We start from the raw sequence: 14594 nt of genomic DNA, 5'->3' as shown, positions 1-14594 counted from the left end.
TTGTAATATAAATGTAAGCTGCAATTTGCACTCAGTCACTTTATCTTCTTTTTACAATTCTTGTGAATTCAGAAGAAGGGGAAAAATGTACAAATGGTTATCACAAGACAAAGAAAGACCAAAAACAGATTTTTAAATTTATGGTCCACTGTTAAAATGCACTGCAAGTTTCAGCTAAAAAGTGTGATTTTCATCACATAGTGATTTTTCTTGACAGTTCAAAAATCTAAAGAATGAATGAGAATACATACATTAAAAAGTTAAAAGATATATGTTCATAATGTGACCTTATTTAGAAACAAAATTTCAACACTGTCTTTAGGGATAAAAAAAATAGTCAAATTTCTATTTTTTTACCAGTGCACTCCCTGTTTAATATTAATAAATCCTATTTAAGAAACTTGCAACATTGTTTGTATGGAACAGGAAGAGGATGCAGATGAAAAATTATAAAATTGAGGCGATATAGCTGTGGTTTTACCTGATACTCACTTTCATTAGTGGGTTATTAGTGTGTGGCGAACAGCTATGCTAAGGAAGTAGACAGGACAGAACCAAAATGGCATGCATCGTTACAGAAAGAAGATCCAAGAAAAGCTCCAGTATAAAATAGTTCCATCTGCCCTTGGTCAACTGGTTTTTCACACCCACTTTTGGCACTTCAACAATGTATCAAAAACAAAGAAAAGAAAAGTTGACACTGGCAAAATACCCCAAGTTCAGACACTCTATTAATTGTGATTCCAAATACACTTTAAGATCCAGTTCCAAACCAGCCCTATAACAAAACAACATAAAGAAAAAAAAGAATGGGAAGGACTTGGTAGTATTGAAACTGCAAAGATTTGAGATAACTAATAAACAGAAATATAAGAAAGTACAGCAACAACTCTAACAAGAATATATTTTGCATAAATGAGTATCTGAGACTTTGTTTAAGTGCTAAGACTAATGGGGGCTTTTTAATACTGTAATATTCAATGCAAAACAGGAGCACCAGTCAATCATATAAGGTACTTTCATTCATAAATTCAGATGCACTACTATTTGGTCAATTGAAATTCTTATTTAACTTAAAAAAAAATTAAGTACTATATATACATATATCCCCGTGACCCTGTATTTGGATTCAGCGGGTTAGAAAATGGATGGATGGATATACATATATATATATATACATATATATATATATATATATATATATACATATATATATATATATATATATATATATATATATATATATATATATATATATATATATATATATATATATATATATATATATATATATATATATATATATATATATATATATATATATATATATATATATATATATATATATATATATATATATATATATACATATATATATATATATATATATATATATATATATACATATATATATATATATATATATATATATATATATATATATATATATATATATAGAGAGAGAGAGAGAGAGATATAGAGAGATAGATAGATATAGATATAGATATATATATATATAGATATAGATATATACAGTATATATCCATCTACTGACTGTACTTGCTTGGTGAAACTCAAGATCATAGATAACTATAGCCTACCGTGTCAGCATTAAGTATAAAGCAAGAAACATCCCTAAATTATATCATAAAACATTTACTTGTGCATCTATATACACTCAGATAGTGTATGCAAAGTGTTAAAATTACAGGTTTTATTTGAATGTTAGACTACTTTGTGTTTACTCTCCGAAAAAAATAACTTCTGCTGAATGAAAGTCCAGGCATTCAACTCTTAATTCACTACTTGGTCTGTGGTGTATTGATACCTCTTTTTAGGTGCCACTAAGCAGATCAGTTAGTAGACATATAAAGTAGCAACATTTGGACAACATGGTATGTTTAGGCAGATATTGTCACAGCTTTAGTTTGTCCCATTACATCTCATAATAGCAAAGACTGTTTATGACTGAATCTCTCTCAATACATGTTCAAGTATCTGTGAATCCCAAAACACCAGAGCATCACTTTTCCTTCTGTTGGTTACTCTCTGGTTCACAGCGAATCTCAGAAAGGCATCACCCTTGTCACAACAGCAATTCAAATGATGCTAATGGATTTCCACATGATGTTGCATTTTTTTTGGATAGCTGTCTTGTAACCTACTGTGCACAACAAACCTTATGGAAAAAAAAAGCTGTCTTGGAGAATTTCATAACCAGAACTGTGACTGATTTGATGATGGGCTGTTACCTCATCAACAGTCACATGCCTTTATGTCAGAACCATGTCACTGATACATTTAAAACTGTCAGCAGTAGAGGATGTGGACAGGAGGCCTCTTCATTCTTAACGTTTGTAATTTGTACAGTCATTTTTGAACATTCCAATTTATTCATAGTCATTTGGCACAGGTAAAGCAAAGTTTCCTTACGGAGATAAAAGTTCATAATGAATATGTGCTCTTGATACACATCCAGCCCCAAAATAATGGATAACAGTATGCTGCTCTTCTGTGGTGCATATGAAAAGGGGACCAACCAATTTAAAAATGGTTTTAACACAGTAAAATACTATATAACAGACCAGTGTCACAGTAACTTTGATAAAAACCAGCCACTGCAGACAAAAAGATACCCTAAAATATTACTCTGGATACCTTTTGATTTAGCCCTGTGTTTTAACAATCTGAAAATATTTATGTTATTTGTTAATTATCAGAGAAACACAGTGCAATACTGAATTTGTGAATATTTTGCCACCATAGCATTAAACAAATACAAATACAACAAATATAACTACATTCTAACTGTGTCAACAAAGAACAGAAAACAATTAGACATTTTTGCAAAATAAAGAGAAAACAAGACAAAATGATTTAAACCATGAAGCATTTTATACAAGAAGTACTGGCACTGTAAATATTCTGCAATGTTATTATAAAGACAATTTCCATCTGTCCCACCTCTAAACTCCAGACAACCCAATATAATTTTCTGCAATTTTAATTTCCACTATTACTGGAAGAAAAAAAGCAAAGCCCTGAGATTTTTTTTTTTTTATTATTATTTGGTTCAGTGTTCTGTTTGCACTATTACTTTAAATAAAAGGAGATAAAACGGAATTCTTATCAAAAGGTATAATTATTAAAGATGAAAATGCTTTTTACTTTTCTTGTGGGAAATTAAGAGTACTGAAGCTATTTAAGTTGGGAGAAACCTTGTTTTTTTACGTGAGATTAGATGGTGTCTGAAACTGTCCATTAAAAAAATTGTGTTGTTTTGTTGGACTCTCTTCAATATTCCTTTCATCATTATTAAAATGTTTTTATTCTTTTTTTTCAATTTTGTAAACGTTTTTGAGCTCACAATGACAGCACAGTGCTTTATGATAAGTGTTTGTATTTTTAATAAGACTGGTTAAAGTCAATTTATCATCCTGAACACTTACTCACTTCACAAAATGCACAGTGGACATTATAATTGTGCATAATAGGACGGTATTTATTTGGTGGTTAAAACAGCCCAACCTCCCATCAATACAGTGCATTTACGACCTGAGCTACTCGAAGAAAGCCTACTCCTTCACACACCACGTCAGTGAGTTACTCGAGCCTGTAGTTAGTTGTTTCTGCAGCAGTGGGATTAGCAACAAATACTTTACATTGTAATGTAAACTGAATTTAATATATTAGAGATAAAAAATACACTGATGTCGTACTCATTCTAGTACTGAGTAACTTTTAAGTTAATTTTCTCCTTAATTGAGGTCACTCAGAATTATTTGTAAATAAGAAGAAATTATTTTAAAGCAGAATAACATATTTTATTTACAAACATTTTGATTCCCGGTATATTTAAGGACGTTAACAGTTGACGAAGTTTAAGGATAAGAAATAATAAGCATTTATGACAATCTCTTAGGAAAAAATAACCTCCAGGCTATCACATTATTTTATGCCTCATCCTGATTTCCATAGGGTCAAATATGGTGCTATATCCGTTATGTTTCTTCAGTTTAAAAGAGTACTGTCAGTTTGAAATAAGCGGTTCCTGTTCCCATACAGCCAATGGGCCTGGTCAAATCATTGAAACAGGAGACCGGCTAACTTATTTTCTACTTACACATCTGTAGTCGTCAGAGTCTGCGTTGAAAACTGTACAGCGACTGCCGTTTGTGAAATATTTAACGCTTTCAATTACCATTTTGAAGTAAAAGAAAAAGCAGCCTTCAATGTTTATGATTGATAATTGCGAAAGCTACATTTTGTACAGCGAGAGGCTAGGGACAAAAAGGTTCCATAACTAAGAAACGAAAACTGCGCTGCTGCTTCGCCATTCTCCTATAAGCGCAAGTCCCAAACCCGTTCGTTGTTTATTTCTTTACTTTCTTTGGTACCATCTTTCGATGAATTCTTCATATGTAATATACACATTTTCTGTTTAAATTTGAGAAGAAAAAATCTTTCTGTACCACTTCGGGAGAACATTTTTTAAACGTTAAATGACTAATTTTTCTTAGATTGTTAAATTACTCCAGGCACCGCTGCGAAGCTATTCCCGATAGTATAGCCTGCTGCAAGAATCTGAATTCGATGTCTGTGTGGCGTTTTCCCTTTTTTTGCTTGCGAACACGTCTGCTGGGAGTATTCAAAGAGGTATGGCAACTTGGGTTTTCAGAATTATACTAGCACGTTAGTGTACGGGAATGTGCCCAAAGATGGTATGTATAGTAGTCTAATTCAGCGTTATTTCCTGACTTGCGGCTGATGCTGCTGGTGCCTTTGTACGCTTCTTTTAACACTGGAATGGAAATTTCATCTAATCATTTTCTAGTCCAATTCAGGTCACCAGGCTGACAATGGCACACACTGCCGCACATAAACTCATACGGGGCCAATTTACAGTTGCCAAGCAACCTAACAAGTCCTCGGGATTTGAGGGAAAAAAGGGTTGAAGTGCAGTAAGCATTTGTTTTAGTTTTCTGTTTTACCCCCTTAATAAGTCTGATTACATAAAATGCACGTATAGATGTTTAGCATGCTTTTGTTTTTCATGAATTAATGCTTAAAGCAAGCATTATAGACTTGTTGCACATGATGCAGTTAACAATCAAAAACAGCTTTTATATAATTCAAGGTTTCTGAATTATTCTCATGTATTTAAAAAATAGTAAATGTGTACAAAAGTGAAAGTTCAAAAAACTTGGGATGCTGTATAAAATGTAAATAAAAACCAATGTAAATTGCAAATGTCATAAGCCCATGTTTTATTTACAATAGAACACAGAAAACATCAAATGTTTAAACTGAAAAAATGTACAATTTTAAGAAAATAATATCACTTTGAATTTGATGGCAGCAATACATCTCAAAAGAAAGTTGAGACAGTGCCATGTTTACCACTGCGTAGCTTTCCCTCTACTTTTAACAAGAGTCCATAAATATCTTGGCACCGAGGAGACCAGTTGCTGGACTTTTGGAAGAGGAATGTTGTCCTGTTCTTGTCTGATATAAGATTCTAACTGCTTAACAGCCCTGGGTTTTCTTTGTCGTTTTTTTCATTTCACCAATGTTTTCAATTGGTGAAGGGTCTAAAATGCAGGCGGGCCAGTTCAGCACCCAAACTCTTCTACTACAAAGCCATGCCATTGCAATAGATGCGGTTTAGCATTGTCTTGCTGAAATGTGCAAGGCCTTCCTTGAAATAGACATCATCTGGATGGGAGCATATGTTGCTCCAAAACCTGTATACACCTTCCAGCACTGATGGTGCATTTCCAGATGTGCAATCTGCCAATTCCATAGGCACTAATGTACCCCCAGGCAAGTAATTTGTCTCAACAAAGTTTGACAGTTCTATTTGCATTAATTTTCCAAATGCCAAGTCAAGGTTTGAAGGTCTCTAATATACTACAGTCTACTACACAAATTGTTAACTTATTCCATGTATGTTTATTTCTGTGAGAAGGAATACATTCTAATTTTTTTTCAAGTTTCCATCTGTATTTATATGTTCCTGCTGAAAAACTAATTTTAAAGAAACAGCCAAGACTGACTTCACTAATTCGTTTCATTATTAAAAAAATAGTAATAATTTTACCTCTTAATCTTCATCTTTCCTCATAGCTCATCCCCCACAATCCTGCAATCATCCTAGATGTTCTCTCTAGACATTTCCTAGGATTGCTATGTCTTTTTTATAATATTAAGATCCACACTGAAAACAGTACTCCAGAAGAGGCCTCATCAGTGCTTTATATATCTTAAGCATACATTTCAATGTCTAATCCCTTTCATTTACTTACATTAAATTTCACCAACCATTAATCATTACATCCATATGACAGAGTTTTACAAACAGACTCAAGCCATGAAACTAAAAGATATAGAACAACGATCCTTCATTGAAGGAACTGACTGCTATTCAGACAATGCTTGCAGTTGATAACCCTAAAAAGGACCGTGCATTCTCTTCTATCTAATCCTACCGTTGTTCTGCTCTTCTGCTTCTATCAGCCATGTTTACCAAATAACCATAGCTGGCTGAAATCACCAAAGGGTATTGCTTGACCTACCCTCCAAACATCTGATAAAACGATCGATTGTCCACTGGCTGACAACACCATGGGGAAGAGTGCACACGCCTTTAATAGTGGGAATTACCACACTGCAATGGCCAGATGTCCACTTGCTGCATTGTTTAAAGTTTGATCAGCTCTCTGTTAAGGAGCTCTGTTCATCAAGTCACCCAGGGGCTTGTGTGGGACTTGGTTACTGCGGTGGGTTACAACAAGCATGGTGACACCAATAATGTGTCACCTCTACAAACAGTGGTGCACTAGTCTAAGCAAATCTCCATCACATTCCAGGGACACCTCTGTTACAAAATATTTAATAAACAAAAACAAGATATCTGTCTCTTTGGTAAAGTAATTTAAAAACTTCCCCAACCTTCAAAACGGTTAAAACAATCCCTAAATGTACCCAAATGATTGGTACAATTTCTACAATTACAATAGTAAACAAAAAAAGAGCAACATTTCTGTCATTTATATATCATTAATGAAATCTGTGTACTTTTTTTTATAATTTTGAAGTTTTAGATTTGTGATAAGTGAGATTCACTTTATATTATGAATAATTTACAATTACAGATATTTGACTTGGAATATAATGTAAGTATGTAGCAGCATGGTTTGTCTGCAAAGCCAAATTCTACCCATGTTTATTCCCTAAGGGCATTACTGGGCCATTTATGGTGAGTGACTTTAGTCTTTTGGAGTTGATGCATCCAGATCTTCCTCAGTACAACCTGAATTGAACCCTTACATGCATGGCTGAAAGATGAACCCCTTTTCAGATTTTGCCACCATCATCAGTTTAGTGTCAGTCTTTTGTTCCAGGTCATTAAGCAGTCTCCTTACCCATTTCTAACATCAGTCTAACAACCCAATGGTGATGCTGGAAAATGATGAAAGAATGGACTAGCACTAAACTTTTATGGTTTGTGGCCCTTAAAATGATTGTTTGTTCTCTTCTTTCCAAACTAGCCTTTTGTCTTCTCTTCCACATCTAGCATCCACCCTGCTCACGTGGAGTTTAAAGAAACATCTGTCTTTCTTGCCCTGTTTTGCTTCCCAACAACATATGCCTATCCACGACAGGATTCTTCCTGGGACTCAGAAAGAGCAAAGCCGATGGATCTTAATAGTCTTATGTGTTATTCTATTCTCAAGTGCCATCTACTCTTATCGCAATCTGCACAGACTCCTTTATTGGCCAAGCTAGCCACATGACTCTGCCCCTTTTACGTGATCTACCTAAGAAAATATTTTTGAATAGCAAAAGGGAATTTGAAAGATGTAAGTTGTCAGAAAAACAATTTCAGTCTGAGTGCAGAAGTTTTGTAGGTTTGGTTGTTGAAATGTACATTTTGCAAGTTGATATTTTTTCATAGGTCTTCTTACTTTCCTGCTACATCCAAAATACATGTAATGTATTTTAAATTATTTGGTGACTATATATTAATTAGTATGGATAATATGCATTACTATGCACTGATATGAACTGGCATGCCATCTGGTTTTAATTTCTGTTTTGTGTCCAGTGTTTTGCAGTAGGTTATAGCTCCAGTAACCCTGAACTGGATTAAATGGTTTTAAAAATGAATTGATGCATGAATAGATGAGAAGTGACCAATAGAGTTATAAGATAATTCAGTAACAGACAAAGTAGCTTTATAGCATAGACAAGTCCAGGGTTGCTATGTTAATTGCATTTATCCAAGTCACGACTCTAGTCAGCAGCATTGTGAACTTGTTGATACTCTGAGTAGAATGTTGACCAAAAAAGAATCACAATAATCCAACTAAGAGTTGGTGAAGGTGTGACAGAATATGTATGCATTGGATAAAGGATATAGGATCTGACTTAAACAGAAAATGTTTTGACTGTATCTGAGTAGTGATGTGCAAAGCTTAAAGTGCCTTTTGTAGGACTCTAAAGCTAATTACTAGTGAATGTTTTTGCAAGCATTTAGATTAGATTGGAAAGAGTCAGGACCCTTAAAGTTTATTGGAGATCCCACCAGAAATTGGTTAGGTCTATTAATGTCTATATACCATATATAATTATTCAGGCATTCATATGCACTGATGTCATTGATTCGGGCAGTGAGCCTTTCTGTGGTTGATATGCATTCTTATTGATTTTCAAATAAACAAGTAAGAAAAGGGCATGCTGAGTAATTATGTTTCCCTGCAGATATATAAGAAAAGTGGACCAACCACTGAACCATATGATGTTACCAAAGACAGAGATTTCAGAGAGCTGGTTTCATCATCAACTTGGTTGCATAGGCACATAATGTAACTACCAGACCAGAACAGTTTTTCATTGGTTTTAGAAGGATACTTTTGTTACTTTTTTAGGGATATTTGAACTTGTTAAACCATCCATAGTTATTAAACAGTGCTTAATACTTTCCAGAAACAACTTTACTGACACCTGTAGCTTTACTTTTTCATAAGTCTGTCCTTAAGTTGGAATTTTGCACATCTGAACCATTGGAGTTTCACATAATTATCTATGGAAAACTGCTGAAATATATATAATGTCACATTCTGAAATTACTTTATTAACTCACCTCAGCATTTTATCTAGCACTATTACTGCCCTGTATGTACTGTTTAAAATATGGAGACACCAAATATGTGCATTTCAAATGAAGTCTTACAAGTGCATTGTACAAGTTAAACATAAGAACTCTTGTGTTCCCTTCCCTGAGGTAAACTGTGTGATCCATCATCCTGTTAACTGTTTTAGTCTGACTGTGAACAGTCACCAGTCACAAGGTATACTCTGTAGCTATGAGTTCTTAGTTGTGTAATTCCATCTGAACTTTTTGCTTCCAATAAGTAAAATTGCCTTTAAAATAATAAGTAAACGTATTTATTTGACACATATCTATCCAAATCTATTTATACACGTTCATCTGTAATAATTTTGCTATCTGCAGTGTATCATCAAATGGTCCTAGTTTTGTATAATCTGAAAATTGACAATCATTTCTCCAAAAACATACTGCACATGTTAGGTTATTTGGTGATTTGTTTTCTGAATTAGGTAACATTACTTTTAATGTCTCTTATTTCAGAAAAAAATATCCATTCTTCTCTGTATTTAAAGCAACTTTTGCCCTTTTTGTCTTAAAATCACCCTGTGTTGCCTTGTCTTTATACTTTGTTGCAAATGCGGATCTATTGCTTGTTATGTATGTTCAATCATGACTCAAATTCTTTCACCTTAAGCAGCTTTTCATCATGATTCTGACTGTTTTGATTTTCATTAATTTTTTTGGAATAGGTGTTGGTGAGACCACCAGAAGACACATACCCTGAGGTCTGAATGGGGATCCCAATGCCACACTGCAGTGATGGGGACACTGTTCTGTAAAAATGGCTCCATCCTTCAGATGAGACATAAAACCGAGGGTCTGGCTCTCTGCAGACATAAAAGATCCCTAAGCATCCTTCATAAACAGCAGAATGTGTACTGATGTCCAGGCTAAATTGCCCTCCATGACATAGTCATTCTGGCCCCCTAATCATCCCCTGTCTGTAATTGGCTATCTCTCTTAACACTTTACAACCTAATAGCTCAATTGTGGGGAGCATACTGGCGCAAAAATGGCTTCTTTCACATCATATAGGTGGATACTACACATTAGTGGTGGCTGAAGTGGCTCCCAACTCACTATAAAAAGCACTTTGAGTAGTGAGAAAAGCACCATTTAAATTATTATTATTATTATTATTGTTATTATTTCCTTCTTTCTTGGTAATTGCCACAGTGGATACAATTGTAAATAATCCCCACAATGTGTTGCTGTACCTACAAAAGTTTTATTACATGTGTCAAAAGTTTATTTTGTACAAGGCATAGTAAGTTTTATTCAGGTCACAGAGATAATGTTATGTTTACTCGGACAACAGTCTTTTGCCACATGATCTACAGTTTCCAAAAGCCTTCTTCCAAACCCAGGCATCCAGATACAAGTATTTGTTCTTTCCTCATGTGTCCTTTCTCTCTTTCTGCATTCTTTTGGAAACTACATTGTAAAGTGCTTCAGACATTAATGTCCACTGGACAGGTCCTCCCATCACAGAAAAGTATGGGGTTTTTTTAATTAGGTTTTTGGTCATTTTTCTGACCAATGCCCTTCTTTCTTGTTGCTGTAAAATGAGTCTGGGTGAATTGTTTCATTTTTCTAATGATGAAATTAAATGTGTTGCTGAGAACAATCAACATTATTCTAATGACCTTCATTACCCACCAGTTTAATGAGTGCAGTGTTTGGACACCTACATGTGTTTTATTTTATAGTTTCCTTTCATACACGCACTGTTAACTGTAATACATTATATTATGTTTAATGTTTCTGAGTAATGATTTTAATGCATAGATGTTAATTTCCAGAGATGAAACAAAGTTGTGATTTAAATCATCATTTACATGTCACCAAGAAAGTCATGTAGTAGTTTGGTTAACTTTTCTGTGGTAAGCCTTTTATTGAATCAAACAAGTGCAAGGTCAATTACGAGTACAAGACTTTGATAAGAAGTTAAAACAGCAATGGAAGACTGTTCTCAAAAATTTATTGAATCAAGTACATAAAATGAACAATTACAACTAATTAAAATAGTAAAAGAGGTAAAAAGAGACCCACCCAATGAGGCAAAGATTAAAAAAAGGAAATGTTATAAGTGGTAGAGCATCTGATAAAGATGATGGCTAACTATTGGCCAAAAAATTAAAAGCTTAAAGATTAAGACCAAAAAATATTAAGAGATCCATATTTTGCTAGCCACTAACCACCCAGCTTTTAACCTGATGAGCAGTAAATTTTGAAACTGGATGATAGGTTATTATGTAACAATGTTAAAAAAAGCACAGGTTATAGAAAGAAAGACTTCAATAAATAGGAAGAAAGAAACTAAGGGGTTTTACAAGAGGTTAGTGCCATCTTGGAAACAACAGTGCTCAAGAAGCAAATTCCCTGCTGTGCAGAAGTGAGCAGATTATATGGGGAAGTAATATCAGTAGAGTCAATTACATTGAGAATGTTCTCTAAAGTATTAGTAAAACAATGCTTGCAATTAAGATGGACAAACGGACACAGCAAATGAGGTAATAAGCTGATCAAAGTAAAATCAAGCAAATTAAAGATTAAACTTTTAAGATTCTAACACTAGCAAGTTAAGTAATGTCAATTTATTCATTTTCTGATTTGTTACCCAGGGTTCTGAAACTGTAAACTACAGTAACTACACTAACTGCTGCATCTCTATGCTGCAAACAATCAGAATATGTATATTTTATTGGTCTTTGAAAATCTTTGGGTTCCGTTCCCATCCTGGTGGCAGTACAGTTTAGCTATGATTAATTGAAAAAAACCTGAGGTAGTTTTAAAGTCAGACTATCAATGAAAAAACCCAGGTCTTGAACATTATGGATGAACCTATGGTCATAAGATAAACACAGAAAGATAGATGGGAGCCTCAGGAACAGTGTGGTGTGCCCTGGTCACGGACTTACCTGGATGATGATGTGGTTATCTGGAGATACAAGCTATGATGGGCTTTTGCACCTTGCACTAAGGTGTGTGATCAGAAACATAAAAGGACCCTAGTATATCTAGTAACTTCTATGAAGCAAAGATCTTAGACCATGGTGTGCTGTAGCCGGCAAGAAGAGTTTGGTATAGCTGTCTCATAAAAAAGGCATACACAACAGCATTTAAAATGTGTTTTAAAATTGGCACTATGTTGTATTGAGCTACATGATTATATAGCGAAATTACTTTGAATTTGTTTACATTGCTGTATGTGTAAATGTTTTGTATCAAATACACAGTACTGCTATACACCATTACTCTTCTTGCCTAGAGATCCAGTATCTTGTGTCTACCCACAAGGTCCTGAATACTGTTCAAACCTCCTCTATGAGTACAAGCCAGCACTGGAGGTTCGATGTCAGGGGTTTTCTTGAAAGCCATCCCTTTACCCTACTCGGTAGGAAAAAACATACAGTAACTGTATGCCAAAGAGGATTCAAATCCCATAAATGGGTATTGACGCTTCCTAAAGCACAAGTTCCCCTTAGTAGTACCCCAGCAATGCCTGCAGCCTGATACACAACTTTGTTCTTCCTTGAAGTAGAATAGCTTAGCACTTAAGCCCTAAAAATATTGTGTACATCTTTCATTGAGGCAACTTATTTTCTCTGAGGTGACAGAGAAACCAAGTCTCTGTGAGTGATAATATAGAGTTTGCCTGTTCTCCATGTTACCATGCGTGAGGGAAAGTATAACAGAGAATTTAGAGTGGAAAGAGGCCGTCCCCTAACTGTTTGTGGTTAAAATATCTTTATTTGTGAAATTTATACAAAAATATGTGAATATAAGAAAACATTAACAAGGTCCTTTGCATGTGATGGGGCCCTGAAGCTTAAGTATAACATTATTTCTAAAGCTTTTAGTGTGGAATGGAAAAAGTTTGGGACCACAGTAGCTCCTTATAGAGTTTGCCATGAGGCCAAACTGAGTAGGGTTTTGTGAGGGAGGTGACTAAAAATTCAATGGTAACTTTAACAGAGCTTCTGAAGTCCTCTTCTGGGAAGAGAGAACTTGTCTGTAATCTGATTATTTTAGCAACATTACATCAATCAGTCTTTCAGGTGTTTATTATAGAGGGGCTAGACATAAGCCATTCTTAAGTTAAAGACATATGACCACCCATTTGCCAAATGACCTTTAAAGTATTCTGCAATTCTCTGGTCCGATGAGACAAAAATTGGACTCTTGGGTAGAACTCCAACTGCTATGGCTGGTGAAGACCAGCCACTGGTCATCATCTATCTAGTGTGGTAGCAGCATCATTATATGGGGGTGCTTCTCAGTGGTAGGGACAGGTAAGAACTGAAGTGCGGATGAATGTAGCCAAACACATAGATTGTTGAAGACAACCTGCTGTTTTCAGCATGACAATGACCCAAAACATACAACCAAGACTATTCTGGAGTGGCCTTGGGACAAGTCTCTGACTTTCCCTGAGTGGCCCAGCTATAGCCCAGAGTTAAACCCCTTATAAGCCCCATCTAATCTCATGGAGTTTGAGAGGATGTGGCACAAAGATGTGCAAGTGTTCAAAGCTTGTAGAGATTTACCTAAGAGGAATACTCTTCGTATGCCTCACTACTGTTATGGCACTAATTCTGAAAGCAACATATAAGGTGGCTAAACACAGGAGAAGAATGGAATTAAAAAATGAACTTATGAAAGCTTAGTTCCAGAATTAACAGACAGCACCAGTGCATTCCTTATTGTGAAAAACCCACAGTACCATTTACATATCTAGACAAGTAAATTTATTTGAAAAGAAATACATTTTAAAATACTTGTAATATCACAACCTTTTTTAGCTTTCATTGGGCTGTGCAAGAGACTATTGTCCAGGGGACCCAGCGACTAATTCTAAAAATGACCTGAGTGAATTCTGCTGAGGGAGCATTGGTATTCTTTGTAGTACCAGCTATGACCTCTGCTGTGTTGCTGTGATAGTCATGCTTCCTGAGCACAGAAGTTTCCCTGCCTGACCTTATCTTAAATTTGAAATAAAATGTGAGAGTTCAACCACTGAAAAGAGTCAAGTGTGAAGTGTCACAATATGGGTTGTATGTTTAATTTTTTCCAACTGTTCCTTGGATTCTAAAAATTGAGTGTGGTTTTTGGAGTTTCTGATGCCAAAAAGTCTAGTGCTTATATTCCTTTTTGTTCTGTTTGTCTCAAAAGGGCACAAGACACTGTTGCTGGGAGCAGGTCATGAATCAAAATGTTAAAATTGTGTTGTCTTTTAAAGCTGGTGCCACAAATACATAATTATCCAAGATCTGGATTTGTTAAAGAATGACCTTTGTGCCATTGTTAGTTTTTCAGTTTACTGATTATGACTTTTTTGTGTTTTCAGATTACAATTTAGACCTTGTTTTGTGGTTCTAATTACATATAGACTGTTTTGGATTATGACTTACCACAT

At 34.8% G+C, this 14594-nt stretch overlaps 1 protein-coding gene across 4 annotated transcripts in view; it reads right to left on the bottom strand.

Annotated features, from left to right (window-relative positions):
• The window catches only part of si:dkey-100n23.5 (cyclic AMP receptor 3), a 676569-nt gene extending 672281 nt beyond the window's left edge, over positions 1-4288 (bottom strand). For 3 of the 4 annotated variants that reach the window (XM_039745090.1, XM_039745091.1, XM_039745093.1), the window contains exon 1: positions 4124-4288. In XM_039745090.1, the coding sequence (XP_039601024.1) occupies positions 4124-4204 (81 nt within the window). In that variant the 5' untranslated portion in view covers positions 4205-4288. The remainder of the gene's footprint in view (positions 1-4123) is intronic. The other variant, XM_039745092.1, reaches the window with a different exon arrangement.
• Between the last annotated feature and the right edge of the window lie 10306 nt (positions 4289-14594).

This window comes from Polypterus senegalus, chromosome 2, assembly GCF_016835505.1.
Source record: "Polypterus senegalus isolate Bchr_013 chromosome 2, ASM1683550v1, whole genome shotgun sequence".
Taxonomy (NCBI): domain Eukaryota; kingdom Metazoa; phylum Chordata; class Cladistia; order Polypteriformes; family Polypteridae; genus Polypterus; species Polypterus senegalus.
The sequence above is the reverse complement of the archived record's forward strand: the minus strand, read 5'-3'. Positions and strand labels throughout refer to the sequence as shown.